At 42.6% G+C, this 16,748-nt stretch overlaps 1 protein-coding gene across 3 annotated transcripts in view; it reads left to right on the forward strand.

Moving 5' to 3' along the window:
- The first annotated feature begins 10,581 nt into the window (after positions 1-10,581).
- FBXO47 (F-box protein 47) overlaps positions 10,582-16,748 on the forward strand; it is a 22,819-nt gene continuing 16,652 nt past the window's right edge. Inside the window, exons 1-4 of one of the 3 annotated variants that reach the window (XM_056512247.1) lie at positions 10,582-11,064; positions 12,272-12,388; positions 13,466-13,645; positions 16,308-16,478. In XM_056512247.1, coding sequence (XP_056368222.1) covers positions 13,492-13,645; positions 16,308-16,478 — 325 coding nt within the window. In that variant the 5' untranslated portion in view covers positions 10,582-11,064; positions 12,272-12,388; positions 13,466-13,491. Of the gene's footprint in view, positions 11,065-12,250; positions 12,389-13,465; positions 13,646-16,307; positions 16,479-16,748 lie in introns of all 3 variants that reach the window. The other 2 variants (XM_056512246.1, XM_056512248.1) reach the window with 2 other exon arrangements.

The following is a 16,748-nucleotide window of genomic DNA, read 5'->3' on the forward strand; positions in this document are numbered from 1 at the left end:
AAGAATCCTGAAGGAGAGAGAGAGAAGGGGAATAAATCTGAGATTGTGCCAAAATGCAGCGGGAACAGAGAGGGGTTGAGGGGCAGAGCTCTGGGGAAATCCTGGAAAAATCCTGAATAAATCCTGGATACAGCCTGAATAAATCCTGAATAATTCTGAATAAATCCTGGAAAAATCCTGAGTAAATCCTGAATAAATCCTGAATAATTCTGGATAAATCCTGGGTAAATCCTGGAAAAATCCTGAGTAAATCCTGAATAAATCCTGGAAAAATCCTGAAAAAATCCTGGATAAATCCTGGAAAAATCAGGAATAAATCCTGAATAAATCATGGATAAATCCTGGGTAAATCCTGGAAAAATTGTGAATAAATCCTGGAAAATCCTGGATAAATCCTGAATAAATTCTGGGTAAATCCTGGATAAATCCTGGAAAAATCAGAAATAAATCCTGGGTAAATCCTGGATAAATCCTGGAAAAATCAGGAATAAATCCTGGATAAATCCTGGAAAAATCCTGAATAAATACTGGAAAAATCAGGAATAAATCTTGGGTAAATCCTGGATAAATCCTGGAAAAATCCTGGAAAAATCCTGAATAAATCCTGGATAAATCCTGATTTCCACAAACTTGAATTTCCAGCAGGCTCTGAGTGACTCGAGGTGATTTTTGATTTTCCTGCAGTGTTTCTGGGGATTTGTGGATGGGATGGAGGCTGGATATGGAATAAAAATTTGGAATAAGAATAAATTTGGAATAAAAATATTGAATAAAATTTTTTCTTTTTTTTTTCCAAATAAACCCTGCAAAGGATTCTTGCTGCTGGCTTGGGTGGGCTGGGAATGGATTTAATTCTGAAATATTTTCATGGATGCTCCAGGAATTGTTTATTTTTAATTTTTTTTTCTGCGTCATCAATACCAGGAGGGCTCAGAAAGAATAATTGAGGTTTGAACCAAAACTCTCATTTTATTCTCATTTATTTTATATTATTTTGGATTATTTCTATTTTTTTCCTTGCACATTTGGCTTTTTTTTTTTTTTTTTTTTTTAAATTAGGCTCAACATTTTGATCTCTGCATTGATCCCAAATTATTCCCGATATAAAAATCACTTCAAGGTCATTCATAACTTTCATTCCACATCCGGGATTTTTTTCCTTTTATCTGTTTATTAGTATAAAATAAATAATAAATCTGAAATAAATAATAAATCAAATTTTCCCCATTTTTCCTTTCACCCTTCTCATCCCTCTTTTCCTTCAGGAGCTTTTTCCAGGCTGGGAATGCAAACAGATTGGAGTTAATTTAATTTAATGTAATTTAATTTAATCAGGATTAAAAAAAAATTCCCATCCTGGTGCTTTGTTCTATTTCTCTGATGCTGGGGCAGTAGGCATTTTGAATCACTATGAAAAGCTGTAAAAGTAGGGTAAGGGTGAAAATTCAAGCAGTGATGAATTGGCAGAAGCACAAGAGGAAGCAGCAGAGTGATAAACAAGAACAGAGGAAGTAGCAGCTTAAAACAGAATATAAACATTGATGAGCCAACCAATAGAACAAAGCACGAACAGCGCGTGCGCAGAGTTGAGAACCAATGAGGAATGACCAGACACGCAGCAATTCGCGTGTACGGAAATAAGAAACCACGAAACAAGCTTCAGAAGTACAATAAAATCGGAGTTTTATCCCCTGGTGATCACTCTGGTGACCCCGACGTGATGGAATGAAGAACTCCTCCCCGTATCGGGCGGATGAGAGAGACAGGAGCCCAAGGGTGGCCACAAGCTGACCGGTGAGTCAGGCAGACTGTGGGCTGGCACAGGTTGGGCCTTGAAGAGAAAAAGTTGCGGTGGATGGATTGTTAAGTGTCCTGGAAAAAACTGAGTATAAGGTGCAGACAAGCAGCTTGGTGGAATTATTGCTGTGGGGGCGAATAAGAGGATATTTCACAGCCCCGAGTGATGTGTTTGATTTGGCTACGTGGGAGCGTGTAGGGAAAGAACTCCGGGAAGGTGTGCGAACAGGGACTAAAGGGGCTAAAGAATGTGTGACAACTTATGTGTCGGTGCGTTTCGCATTAGAGCAGCAGAATGTGAAAGCTGAGATTGCAAAGATGTTAAAAGAATTCATGAAAATTGGAGGAGACAGTAAGTCTGAGACGGCGCGATGTGAGAGTTTTGATGGCGTGCAAAGTATGAAGGAAGTGATGGATCCTGAGCTTGTAGCTGCCCCGGTTTCAAAAGGCAGGTTTGATGACCTTATCCCACCTTTTGTGCCTGATGACAAACCATCGGTGGGAGCAACACCAAGTGTGTCGCCGCTCCCTACGGAGGTGGATCCTGCGGTGGTGCCCCTTCCCACAGATAATGATACCAGGGAGAGCGTGTTGTCAGGGGAGGTACGAGAGTTATCAAATCAAATTCGATAGCTCTTAGAAGAGTTGAGTAGAATTGATCCCAGCTCTGGGAAAAAGAAAATAGAGGAGGCTTATAAGAAGGCATCTAAAGCAATACAGGAAAGGCTGGAGAACGTCAGCAACCAGCTCGACTCCCGGGAAGAGAGACTACATGGACAGGTGGAAAGACGGAGGAATGAATTGACACAAATGGCATTAAATGATGAAATGGACTCTGAAACATTACACCATTATCTGAAGTCTAAATCTGGGGCTGTGCATGGGTTGACCGTATCTGAAAAAGAACGAACCAATACAGCCCATGAAAAGATGGAAAAGCTAAAGCGTGCCCCTGAGGATGGCAGGACTGGTCACCGGGTACGGGCATGGCTCTCCAGAACTGAGCCTGGAAGTGCTGGGAGTACTCAAGAAGTAGACCCCCCTAGAGATTTAACATTCAACCCTTCGAAACGAGGGTGGGGACGTGCAGAAATAAGTGGAGAGCTCACATTCGGACCCCTCATAGCAGCCCCAGTAATAGCAACAGTAAACGGTCCTGAGTGGAGACTGTTGGGTTGGACAACAGTCATGAAAGAACAAAGAGATGTTTTCAATTATGACACGCATAATGTGCTGCTACGACAGCAAGTAAACAGCTTGCTGAAATACCAAGAGCTGATCCCAGGAGTTACACGCTTAATAATGGAATTGATATTAGGGCCCACAGCAATCAATATTTTTCTAGCCAAGTGGCGGGATATACTGGAAGAGAAGCAGGTCGAAAATTTGCAATTAGATATAAGAGATCCACTTCGTACTGCCACTATGGATCAACTGATGGGCTCCGGGCAGTACCGAGATCCTCAGCTGCAAGCTGCCCTGCATCCCCGAATTTTAGGACAATCAAAAGCGGCTGCTCTAGAGGCTTTTGCTGCAATGCCTCAAATAGACAAACCTCAGCAGCCTTACCTGAAAATAACTCAAGGGCCGGATGAACCATTTATTGCTTTTGTTGATCGCGTGATGGAGGGACTTGATGCTGCACCAGATCTACCGGAGGATGCTAAAATGAGCCTGCTAAAGGATATAGCCATGCAGAATGCGAATCTTACCTGCCGGAGAATCATTATGTCGCAGCCAGCAGGAGCATCTCTCACCCAGCTGATCGAGGCTTGTGCCCGAGACCCAATAGAAGAAGAGAAGGTTAAGGCAAAAATACATGCTTCCACCATGGCAGGAGCCTTAAAACAGGCCCCCATACAAGGAAAAGGGGACCATGGACCAAATTGCTTTGCCTGTGGACAGCCAGGACACTGGAAGAAAAACTGCCCCCTACGTGTGAATAAGAAATCGAGTCCGCAATCCTTTAATGGAAATTGCAAAAGATGCAAAAAGTTTGGCCATCAGGCTAAAGAATGCCGCTCTCGGTTCAAAAAGGACGGCACTCCCCTCGGAAACACCGCTGGCAGCACTTCCTCTGGAAACGGGAAGGGCCGCGGGGTGAGCGCGGGGAGCAAACACTCGCCACAAACCCCACAAGTTCTGGCTGCCCCAGTGACCTCGCCGCAGCTACAAGAGGAAGGGCAGGAGTCGATTTGGCCCTGGCAGGAGCAGTGACTATCTCAAAAATGATCAGATCCATGTGTTAGACTCCACTTCTCGAGGACCCCTCGGGGATGGATTGGCTGCCTTACGATCCAGTATGAGCAAAAGAGGGATTTTTGTGCTGCCTGGATTGATTGATGCGCACTATACTGGAATCATTAAAATTATGGTCAAGGTGTTCGTACCCACCGTTACCATCCCGGAAGGAAGCAAGATAGCGCAGTTAATCCCCTTTTTCCCACAAATAAAAAACTGTAACAAGCAGGAAAGACAGGATAAGGGATTTGGAAGTACCGGAAACGCTCTTGTCCTGCTCACGCAAAAAATTACCATGGAACAACCAAAGGATGCAGTCACAAAAACGGGAAACAATTCAACTGCTCCTGTGTGTCTGTACCTTGCCATGGTGCACTGCTCCTGTGTTTCTGTACCTTGCCATGGTGCACTGCTCCTGAATGTCTGTACCTTGCCATGGTGCACTGCTCCTGAGTGCCTGGAGCTTGCCATGGTGCACTGCTCCTGAGTGCCTGGAGCTTGCCATGGTGCACTGCTCCTGAGTGTCTGTACCTTGCCATGGTGCACTGCTCCTGTGTGCCTGTACCTTGCCATGGTGCACTGCTCCTGTATTCCTGTACCTTGCCATGGTGCACTGCTCCTGTGTGCCTGTACCTTGCCATGATTCACTGCTCCTGAGTGTCTGTACCTTGCCATGGTGCACTGCTCCTGTGTGCCTGTACCTTGCCATGGTGCACTGCTCCTGTATTCCTGTACCTTGCCATGGTGCACTGCTCCTGAGTGCCTGTACCTTGCCATGATTCACTGCTCCTGAGTGTCTGTACCTTGCCATGGTGCACTGCTCCTGTGTGCCTGTACCTTGCCATGGTGCACTGCTCCTGTGTGCCTGTACCTTGCCATGGTGCACTGCTCCTGTATTCCTGTACCTTGCCATGGTGCACTGCTCCTGTGCGCCTGTACCTTGCCATGGTGCACTGCTCCTGTGTTTCTGTACCTTGCCATGGTGCACTGCTCCTGTGTGCCTGTACCTTGCCATGGTGCACTGCTCCTGTGTGCCTGTACCTTGCCATGGTGCACTGCTCCTGTGGGGCTGTACCTTGCCATGGTGCACTGCTCCTGTGTGTTTGTACCTTGCCATGGTGCACTGCTCCTGTATTCCTGTACCTTGCCATGGTGCACTGCTCCTGTATTCCTGTACCTTGCCATGGTGCACTGCTCCTGTGTGCCTGTACCTTGCCATGGTGCACTGCTCCTGAGTGCCTGTACCTTGCCATGGTGCACTGCTCCTGTATTCCTGTACCTTGCCATGGTGCACTGCTCCTGAGTGCCTGGAGCTTGCCATGGTGCACTGCTCCTGTATTCCTGTACCTTGCCATGGTGCACTGCTCCTGTGTGCCTGTACCTTGCCATGGTGCACTGCTCCTGTGTGCCTGTACCTTGCCATGGTGCACTGCTCCTGAGTGCCTGTACCTTACCATGGTGCACTGCTCCTGAGTGCCTGTACCTTGCCATGGTGCACTGCTCCTGTGTGCCTGTACCTTGCCATGGTGCACTGCTCCTGTATTCCTGTACCTTGCCATGGTGCACTGCTCCTGTGTGCCTGTACCTTGCCATGGTGCACTGCTCCTGTATTCCTGTACCTTGCCATGGTGCACTGCTCCTGTGTTTCTGTACCTTGCCATGGTGCACTGCTCCTGTGTTTCTGTACCTTGCCATGGTGCACTGCTCCTGTGTGCCTGTACCTTGCCATGGTGCACTGCTCCTGTGTTTCTGTACCTTGCCATGGTGCACTGCTCCTGTGCGCCTGTACCTTGCCATGGTGCACTGCTCCTGTGTGTCTGTACCTTGCCATGGTGCACTGCTCCTGAGTGCCTGTACCTTGCCATGGTGCACTGCTCCTGTGTGCCTGTACCTTGCCATGGTGCACTGCTCCTGAGTGCCTGTACCTTGCCATGGTGCACTGCTCCTGTGTTTCTGTACCTTGCCATGGTGCACTGCTCCTGTGTGCCTGTACCTTGCCATGGTGCACTGCTCCTGAGTGCCTGTACCTTGCCATGGTGCACTGCTCCTGAGTGCCTGTACCTTGCCATGGTGCACTGCTCCTGAGTGCCTGTACCTTGCCATGGTGCACTGCTCCTGTGTGCCTGTACCTTGCCATGGTGCACTGCTCCCACCCAGGGCACCTGCTCAGCATCCTGTTCCCACCTGCATCTTGGAGCAACGATCTCCACATACAATAGTCCATAAATCTGTCACTGTCTGAGGGTCTCTTGTGCCCAAGACCTCTCAGATGGACATAGGAGGGTGGTTCAGGGCTCAGGGTATTCTTGAAGCTGCTGAAGAAAGGCTGCAGGAGACAGTTGTCTGGTCTCAAGGTCTGTTTATTGTTTTTTATCTCTACAATGTTCTTGCTGGCCAGCAGCAGTCTGGTCACCACCGTGTCCAGGATGAAAGTCTGCCCACGGAAGGCAGGACTTATCTTTTATACCCTAAACAATGTATTCTGTGTTTACAATATCTTTCCAATACTACAATATCTTATTACTATGTCCAGTTTTGTCCCCAGCCAATCTGTGATTCCCAGCATCCCCCACCAACATGGAGAACAAGAAGAAGAAGAAGAAAGAAGACACCACACCCCAAATCCTCCATCTTGGCCTCGTGGCTGATAATATAAACAATCCCAAAAATTACCTTTTCTACATGCTAACTATCTAATTCACACTCTAGTTTCCCTTAAAGGTTTAATTTCTTCTCTGAGAGAAGGCACATGTTCCCATGGAGCTGGATCCCAACCCCTTTTCTCTCTCTCTCTCTCTGTCCCTCTATAGCATTTTGTTGGCACTAAATAAAGTTCATCTTTTGCAAAATAAACTGGTTTTTATCCCCTGCTGTGTCTTTTGTGCTTTGAGATCCCTAAAAGAACCTATCAGGACTCCAGATGTGGTGTGGACCCCAGTGGAAGCTGCCCCATGAAAAAAATAGAGGCCTTAAAGGAACTTGTGAATCAACAACAAGGACACATTTGGCCTTCTACCAGTCCCTGCCTGATGGGATTGGAGGTCCCAGCCCAAACCATTCCATGATTTTTTATGATTTAACCACTCTCAGCCCTCCTGGCAGCAGCACCAAAGGGAATTTCCAGCAGAATTCCGAATGCTGAAAATCCAAATACTGAAATTCTGAACGCTGAAAATCCAAATACTGAAATCCTGCATGCTGAAATTCCAAATGCTAAAATCTGAATGCTGAAATTCTGAGTGCTGAACTTCTGAATGCTCAAATTCTGAATCCTCAAATTCCAAATACTGAAACTCTGAATGCTCAAATTCTGAATGCTCAAATTCTGAATGCTAAAATCTGAATGCTGAAATTCTGAGTGCTGAAATTCTGAATGCTCAAATTCTGAATGTTGAAATTCCAAAAGCTGAAATCCAAATACTGAAATTCCAAATACTGAAATTCTGAATGCTGAAATTCCAGATGCTAAAATCTGAATGCTGAAATTCTAAATGCTGAAATTCCAAAAGCTGAAATCCAAATGCTCAAATTCTGAATGCTCAAATTCTGAATGCTGAAATTCCAAAAGCTGAAATCCAAATGCTCAAATTCTGAATGCTGAAATTCCAAAAGCTGAAATTCTGAATTCTGAAATTCCAAAAGCTGAAATTCCAAATTCTTTATCCCAGGATTGGATGATATAAACGAGGCCCCAGCCCAGCCCTGGGGATTTTGGGACAGCTCAGTTTTATTTTTTGTGCCTTTTTTCCTCTTTGCTCTCCATTCCCCAGGCTCACAAACCCTGACTGGATTAAACCAACAAAACCAAAGCCCAAACAAACAGCAGGTAATGGTGTTACCCCAGCGATGCAATTAACCCATCACCCTTAATTACCCCAATCACTGCAGGGTTGTCTGAGTGTTAAACACGGGGTGAAGCCTCAGGAAATCCTTAAAATACTCTCAAGCTCCAAAAAAACCGTCCCAGGATACTCCAGGGCACCTCTTTTTTTTTTTTTTTTTTTTTTTTTAATCAATGGAATTTGGTAATTTCTACAAACATTTGGGTAAATGAGCAATCTGGTAAATTCTAGAAGCATTGGGGGAAATGAGCAATTTGGTAAATTCTAGAAATGTTAGGGAAAATGACAGTCTGGAATTCTCTGGGATTTTTTTTGTTTTGTTTTGGTTTTTTTTGGGGTGCAATGCACCCAACAGGATTTATGGAGGTGGGATGCAATTCCAGGGAAAGATTCCCTCCAATCCTGAATTCCAGGAGGAAAAAGAAACAGGAACAGCCTCTGCCTGCCCTGTGCTGCTCACATTATTTTTGTGCATTTATCTAATTTAACTTTCCAGCAAAAATGTTGCTGACGTCATCATCTCATTAATTTAAGGAGCTGTTCTCGTTTCCTTCCATTTCAGGGTGATTTTTGTTTTGTTTCTATTTACTCTGAGGAGAGTTCTGTCAATGAGGTCACAAGGGGAAGAAAAAGAAAAAAAGAAATCCAAACAGGCCAAGAAAAAAAACAAACCAAACAATTGCCTTTGGGGAAAAAATAAAAATACTGGGCAAGAATTCCTTCCAAGCAGCTGCAGGGCTCTGCTGCCATCGTATGGGAGCTGCCTTTGGAGCAGCAGGGAAATTTCTGGGAGCTCCTGTCCTGTCCTGGCAGAACTCTGCAGATCTTCTGAGTCAGCTCCTTCCAAAGCAGAATTTATTTAAAAAAAATAAAATAAATTTGAGTTATTTTAAAGCCAGTCCAAAGAGGAATGTGATGCTTGGAGAGAGGCAGCTCAGTGTGGTTTTCTGAGCTTGCAGCTCATGGAATGACAGAATTCCAGGGATTAATCCAGATGTGCAGGGATCAGAGACAGCTGGGATGAGGGATGGGGATGAAGGATGGAGATGAGGGATGAAGTTTGGGGATGAAGTTTGGGGATGAAGGATGGAGATGTGGGATGGGGATGAGGGATGGAGCTGCAGGATGGGGATGAAGGATGGAGATGATGGTTGTAGATGAAGGATGGAGATGAGGGATGAAGTTTGGGGATGAAGTTTAGGGATGAAGGATGGAGATGAGGGTTGCAGGTGGCTTTGGTGGCTCTGGGCTCAGAGCAGGGTGAGGGGCTTCAGGTGCACAGGGTGGGATCAGGGCAGGTACCCACAGAGAAACCCAGAGCTCTGCCCTGTGCTCCATCCCAGAGAGATGTTCCTGTGGGATCACACCTGTGACACCCCACACCTGTGGTACCCCAAACACCTGTGACACCCCAAACACCTGTGGTACCCCAAACACCTGTGGTACCCCAAACACGTATGGCACCCCAAAACCCAGTCATGCCCCACACACCTGTGATACCCCAAACACCAGTGATACCCCAAACCCAGTGATACCCCACACTTGTGATACCCCATCCCTGCCGTACCCCACATCCATTGTACCCCACACCTGTGGTACCCCACTCATCCATGGTACCCCACACATCCATGGTACCCCACACACCTGTGGTACCCCACTCATCCATGGCACCCCACACATCCATGGTACCCCACATCCATGGTACCCCACACATCCATGGCACCCCACACACCCATGGTACCCCACACACCTGTGGTACCCCACACACCTGTGGTACCCCACATCCATGGCACCCCACGCATCCATGGTACCCCACACATCCATGGCACCCCACACATCCATGGCACACCACACATCCATGGCACCCCACACATCCATGGCACCCCACACACCTGTGGTACCCCACACATCCATGGTACCCCACATCCATGGCACCCCACACCTGTGGCACCCCACACATCCATGGTACCCCACATCTGTGGTACCCCACACATCCATGGTACCCCACACCTGTGGCACCCCACACACCTGTGGTACCCCACACATCCATGGTACCCCCACACATCCATGGCACCCCACACACCTGTGGCACCCCACACATCCATGGTACCCCACACCTGTGGCACCCCACACACCCATGGTACCCCACACACCTGTGGCACCCCATCCATGGTACCCCACACCTGTGGCACCCCACACACCTGTGGTACCCCACACATCCATGGCACCCCACTCATCCATGGTACCCCACACCTGTGGCACCCCACACATCCATGGTACCCCACATCCATGGTACCCCACATCCATGGTACCCCACTCATCCATGGTACCCCACACATCTATGGCACACCACACATTCATGGTACCCCACACACCTGTGGCACCCCATCCATGGTACCCCACACATCCATGGTACCCCACACATCCATGGCACCCCACACCTGTGGTACCCCATCCGTGCCCCACCCCACCCCACCCCCGTACCCCCCGTACCCCCCAGCCCTGCCCTGAGGACACCCCCATGTCCCTCCCGCCAAAACCACCGCCTCCCTCATTAATTATTCATGAGGGGCGTGGCCTATCGGACACGTAGCCATCAACGCGCGCTTCCCACCCAGCGAGGGGCGTGGCCTGATTTAAATATTCATGAGGGGCGGGGAAAACCCGCTCTCACTCCCCCCCCCCCCCCCCTCCCCTCCGGAAGCGGCGTCGGGCGGAAAGGCGGGAAAATTCGTTATTACCCAAAACCCGCATAAATTCACCTAAAATAGCGGCGGAGCTGCCAAAACCAGCGGGGAAACAGCGCTGGGGGGACCCGCCGCTGTTGTCCGTGGTCATTTCCTCCCTCCGGCGCCTCTGTGGCTGCATTTGCTGCCGAATCGAAACTCGCTGGTTTTTCGTGCTCACCGACATTTCCGAGGTTCACAAACACAGCTGTGCTGTCTGTACACACCGAATAACTAGCGACATTTGGCCGAAATAAGGTTTTAAAGGGTTGAGTTGAAGCAGTAAGAATTTTAAAATGGTGGTTTGGGGTTTTTTTCCCCCTCAGGGATGCGGGGTTTGGTGACTCCTCAGCCCCACCCGCTGCTGCTCCCTCAGAGCTCCCTCAGGGCGCCCGGCCGGGGCTCTTTGTGGAGAGGGGGTTTTCCTGAGGTAAAAAGCGGCTGATAAATTGTTTTATGTGAGTACCATCAAGTGTGAGACATCTTTTAGTAATTTTATTTAGGTTTTGGGGTGCAGGTTCTTCGTTTCAGCCCTTTAGCCACGAGTTTTTTAGCTTAGGGAGAGGGGCTGTGGCGGAGGGCACGGCCTGGCCCATCCTTTGGCCTAAAGGCCTGTCCAAATCTGACCCAAAATCACAGGTAAAAGGCCAAAAATAACCAGTTTCATCAATTATCACCTGAGGAGCAAATCCAGGTTGGAGTGAGGGGAAAAAAACCCATTTTTTGTTTTTTCAGCTCTGTTGGGGCCAATCCCCTCACACAACCCGGCCGCCATCAACCACAGGGCCAGGAACCCTCAGCTCTGCTTTTTACTCACATTATTCTCCAATTTAGGTAATTTTGGGACCGATTTTCACCATCAATCTTACAAAGAGCCTTTATAATAAATAAAAACACTTATTTTAAGCAAAAATTTTCAGTGTGGGTTAGGGGTAACAAGTATTAAGGTAACGCACTGAGTGCTCTAAGGTTTGCCATCCCTCACTTCAGCTTGTACTTGAAAATTATTTTTATTTTTCAAAACTATTTTTAAAAATCATTGAAATTCTTTTTAAAAAATTATTTTATTTTTTTCCACTCTTTATTTTATTTTTAGACCACAAAAGACCTGAGGAAAAAAACCAGGAAAAACAAATGAAAAACCCCCACGGGGTTAATATCCAAAGGTTGATGCTCATGGTGATGAGGAAGAGAAAGGGAAACATCCCAATCCAATCTCCAGAATAAACAACTTTTTTTGCAATAAATGTTTGTCAAATGCTAACACAGGGCTCCCAGAAATATCAGGGCTAAATTGCATCCATTAGCAGGAGTTTAGCAACTGCTTAAGGGTGGAAGTTGATGCTTTCTGCCTTGTAAACAAATTAGTTTATAGTGACAAACAAGATGACCCTTCTTAGCTAATGTTATGAGTTCAGCTTGTTAAATATTTAACATTTACCTTTCAATTTCCAGCCTGGATTAAGCAGTTCTCCAAACACTGGTGGGCCCAGCAGCAGATGGAGATGCACAGCCTTGCTCTGGCTCAGCTGCCTCAGAAATAAAATAAAAAAAAAACCACATTAAGTCAAAGAGGAAGCATTCAGGAAAAGCTTTAAAAGTGGTTGTTTGCACTCATTTTTATTTACATTAATTTTTATCTAGCTCTTCTCTGCATTAAAACAGTGATAATCAATTTCGCCTCGACCAGATTGGACAGAAACAAATATTTGGATAAATCCTTCCCAAAAAAAAATCTCGCTGGAGGAAAAGTGTTTTTTCTTCCACAACTGGAGAAAAAAGGTAAGATTAAAAAAAAAAAAAGCAACACTGAAAGATCCCATAAGGAATTCATATGGAATCCACAATTCTGTGTGTAAAAATCCTTATTAAAAATAAACATTTTTAATATCATTTTATCTATAAGTGATTTTTTTTCCCTCAAAGCTATTTTGTCAATTTTCCCTCCTCAAATCCTCATTTTAGCAGCAGCCACATTTTTTTCTCCCAAGCCCCCTGAAAGTTTTCAGCTGCTTTAGCAAACCAGAAATATCCCACAGCAAAATTCAAAATGCTCCCATCACCATTAAAAAATTCCTTAAATGCACAATTCCCATTCTCCCTTTCCCCCAAAATTCCCATTTTCTCAGCACAAACAGAGCCCTCATTGTGGACAGGGAAATTCCAGATTATTAGAGAGTCTGGCTGGGGCAATTTGCTAAAAACCAAGGAGGATGTTTGTAATTTTTGTGAATTTTGAATCCTGGGAACAACAGGGTTTATTTTGGAAAAATCTGAAGCTCTGACATTTTCACAGAGTGATGCTGTATCATTTATTTTTGATTTTTATTTTATTCATTTATTTTTATATATTAAATTCAGCTTTGCACCAACCCAGTGCTGCAGGAAAATAAAAGTTTTTAAGGTTTTTTGGTGCTTTTAATCCTCATTTTGGTGGTCCACAATCAGTAATTATCACTCTAAAGGAACAGTGATGATCCTTTCAATAACAGCCCAAAATTTTGGTGTTCTGTTGAATAATTAGTGTGATAAATTAAATTATATTATTAATTACTGCACATGTAATTCCCTTCCAGAACTTCACTTTCTGTGCCCTCAGTGCTTTTATCTTTTCCTCCTCCTAAAATCAGCTGAACCCTCCATTCCCCCAGAACTCAATCAAACATTTCAACACATTAAATTATTAACTAGAACACATTTTATTCTTTATGTACTAAAAATTATTCAGCAAATTGCTGAATCCAGATTATCCCACACACAAACGAGATTTTCTCTCTAAGGTTCCTTTCAACCTCCTGGGAGCCTTTTCCTCCGTAGAAAATCAGATTTAATCTCTTTTTTTTTGGTTTTTTTCTGCAGGTTGAGTTTATGGGAGCACAGAAACAATGACCTCGGGCTGCAGCTCGGTCCCCAGCAGGAAGCAGAGGAGGAGGAGGAGGAGGAGGAGCTCGGGCAGGGATTCCCCGGCTCTGTCAGCGCTGGGAGATTTCCAAATCCTTCCCTTGGAGATCTTCCAAATGGTGCTGAATTATCTCTCTGGTGAGGACCTGGTCAGAAACATCAATATTCAAACTTACCTTCCATTGGTTTGGGTTTTTTTAAATTTAATTTAATTTTTATTTTATTTTTTTAAATTTTATTTTAGTTATTTTATTTTATTTTATTTTAGTTATTTTATTTTATTTTATTTTATTTTATTTTATTTTTTATTTAATTTAATTTTATTTTATTTTAGTTATATTATTTTATTTTATTTTATTTTAGCTATGTTATTTTATTTTATTATTTTAATATTTTATTTTATTATTTTATTTTATTTTATTTTAGTTATGTTTTTTTAGTTATTTTATTTTATTTTATTTTATTTTATTTTATTTTATTTTATTTTATTTTATTTTATTTTATTTTATTTTTTATTTTTTATTTTATTTTATTTTCGTTATTTTGTTTTATTTTAGGTATGTTATTTTATTTTATTTTACTTATTTTATTTTATTTTATTTTATTTTATTTTATTTTAGTTATGTTATGTTATTTTATTTTATTATTTTATTTTATTTTATTAATTTTATTTTATTTTATTTTATTTTATTTTATTTTTTAAATTTATTTTATTTTAGTTATTTTATTTTATTTTATTTTATTTTATTATTTTATTTTATTATTTTATTTTATTTTATTTTAGTTATGTTATGTTATTTTATTTTATTATTTTATTTTATTTTTTAAATTTATTTTATTTTAGTTATTTTATTTTATTTTATTTTATTTTATTTTATTTTATTAATTTAATTTAATTTAATTTAATTTAATTTAATTTAATTTAATTTTTTTTATTATTTAAAATGTTGCTACTTTTAAGTAGTTAATTTTATGTGGCTTTAACTCTGAATTTTCAGAGTTAAAACCAAAATTTCAATGACAATCACGATCTATTTGCTGATTTTTTTGCCTGTCAAATGTGAAATTTATTCCTTAGATCTATCAATTTCTAATTACTCCACCAAAGCAGAACAGTCATTAATTAATAAAATCTGATTTCTTGGCCTTGTTTTCAAAGCCAGAAAAAATTATTGACTTGTGATCATCATTTTTCTATTGCAATGGGAATTTAGGAGTGTCCTGGGTACCATAATTGATAAAAAATTCCTGTTAATCATAAAAATATTGTGGTTTGTATAAACCAGAATACTTAGCTCAGACCTGGACCTAGATAAAAGGAAATATATGATTATTTATATATTATAAATATATAATTAAAACCATTCTGTTAACCCCCGTTAGGAATACTGTGTTCTCTAAATAAATTGTATTTAATACCAGTTTGTGAAACAAAGCTTTCCCACCACCTGAAAGATTTTGCAAGATCAGATTTCCCGATTTTTTTAAATTTTTTTTTTTGCAAAATCAGATTTTTTTTTTGTAAAATCAGATTTTTTTTGCAAAATCTTCCTGATTTTCCTGATTGCAGCCTATCCACTAAGACCAGACTTCCCAATTTCTGCTGTTCTTTATCTACCCAGACCAGATGGATGAAACTGGATAATTTGGAGATTTCACATCACACAAAGGCCCCATGGATGGTTTTTGGCATAATTATGACAATAAAAAAAAATCCCAATTATTGATTACTACAAGAAAACCATACTCATGTTTTCCCCAGGGCTGCTTTGCTCTTTCTGTATAAAATAATCTAAATTTTGCTGAATAGCAAGATTTCAATCTATATTTTTTCCTCTATACCTGCATTTTCAAGCTGTATTTTTGTTCCCTATACCTGCATTTTCAGCCTATATTTTTTCTCTATACCTGCATTTTCAATCTATATTTTTCCTCTCTACCTACATTTTCAATCTATATTTTTTCTCTCTACCTACATTTTCAGTCTATAGTTTTTTCCTCTTTACCTACAATTTCAAGCTGTATTTTTTTTTCTCTCTACCTGCATTTTCAATCTATATTTTTTTCTCTCTACCTCCATTTTCAGTCTATATTTTTCCCTCTACCTACATTTTCAGTCTATATTTTTCCTCTATACCTACATTTTCAAGCTGTATTTTTTTCTACCTACAATTTCAAGCTGTATTTTTCCTCTCTCCCTACATTTTCAATCTATATTTTTCCTCTATACCTACATTTTCAGTCTATATTTTTTCCCCTATATCTACATTTTCAGTCTGTATTTTTCCTCTATAGCTCCATTTTCAGTCTATAGTATTTTCCTCTATACCTACAATTTCAAGCTGTATTTTTTTTCCTCTCTACCTACATTTTCAATCTATATTTTTTCCTCTCTACCTACACCTTCAGTCTGTATTTTTCCTCTATACCTACATTTTCAGTCTATATTTTTCCTCTCTACCTACATTTTCAGTCTATATTTTTCCTCTCTACCTCGATTTTCAATCTATATTTTTTCCTCTCTACCTCCATTTTCAGCCTCTGTTTTTCCTCCCTACCTCCATTTTCAGTCCGTATTTTTTTTTTCTTTCTACCTCAATTTTCAGCCTCTATTTTTCCTCCCTACCTCCATTTTCAGTCTGATTTTTTTTCTTTCTACCTCCATTTTCAGCCTCTATTTTTCCTCCCTACCTCCATTTTCAGTCCATATTTTTTTTTTCTTTCTACCTCCATTTTCAGCCTCTGTTTTTCCTCCCTACCTCCATTTTCAGTCCGTATTTTTATTTCTGATTTTAACAAGTGAGGGACATCAGCAGGCTGAGCATGGTGTCCAAGACCATCAGTGCCCTCCTGAGCCGCTACATCTGCACCTCGTCCGGGAGCCGCCGGCTGCTGCTGCAGGATTTCCACAGCCCCCAGCTGCCTGCCAGGAGAGAGGGAACCTCCATCCTGGAGCACTACAGATCCCTAGGTGAGGAGAAACCCAGCCTGGATCCTCCTCCTGGCCTGCCTGCAGCAGGGGAGTGCTGAGAGTGTGGCCAAAAAACAGCAGGGGAATGGTTCCTGTCAGCGCTGAGGGATGGGCTGAAATGGGGAAAAGCTCTGTGGGCTCTGCCTCAGAGTTTTTGGGTTGTGGAAAAAAAATCTCTGTGTGTTCTGCCTCAAAGTTTCTGGGTTGTGGAAAAAAAAAAAATCTTGAATTTCCCACCTGAAAACTTCTGAGTTTTGGAAAAAAATCCCT

This window comes from Oenanthe melanoleuca, chromosome 27 (genome assembly GCF_029582105.1).
Source record: "Oenanthe melanoleuca isolate GR-GAL-2019-014 chromosome 27, OMel1.0, whole genome shotgun sequence".
In the NCBI taxonomy this organism is placed as follows: Eukaryota; Metazoa; Chordata; class Aves; order Passeriformes; family Muscicapidae; genus Oenanthe; species Oenanthe melanoleuca.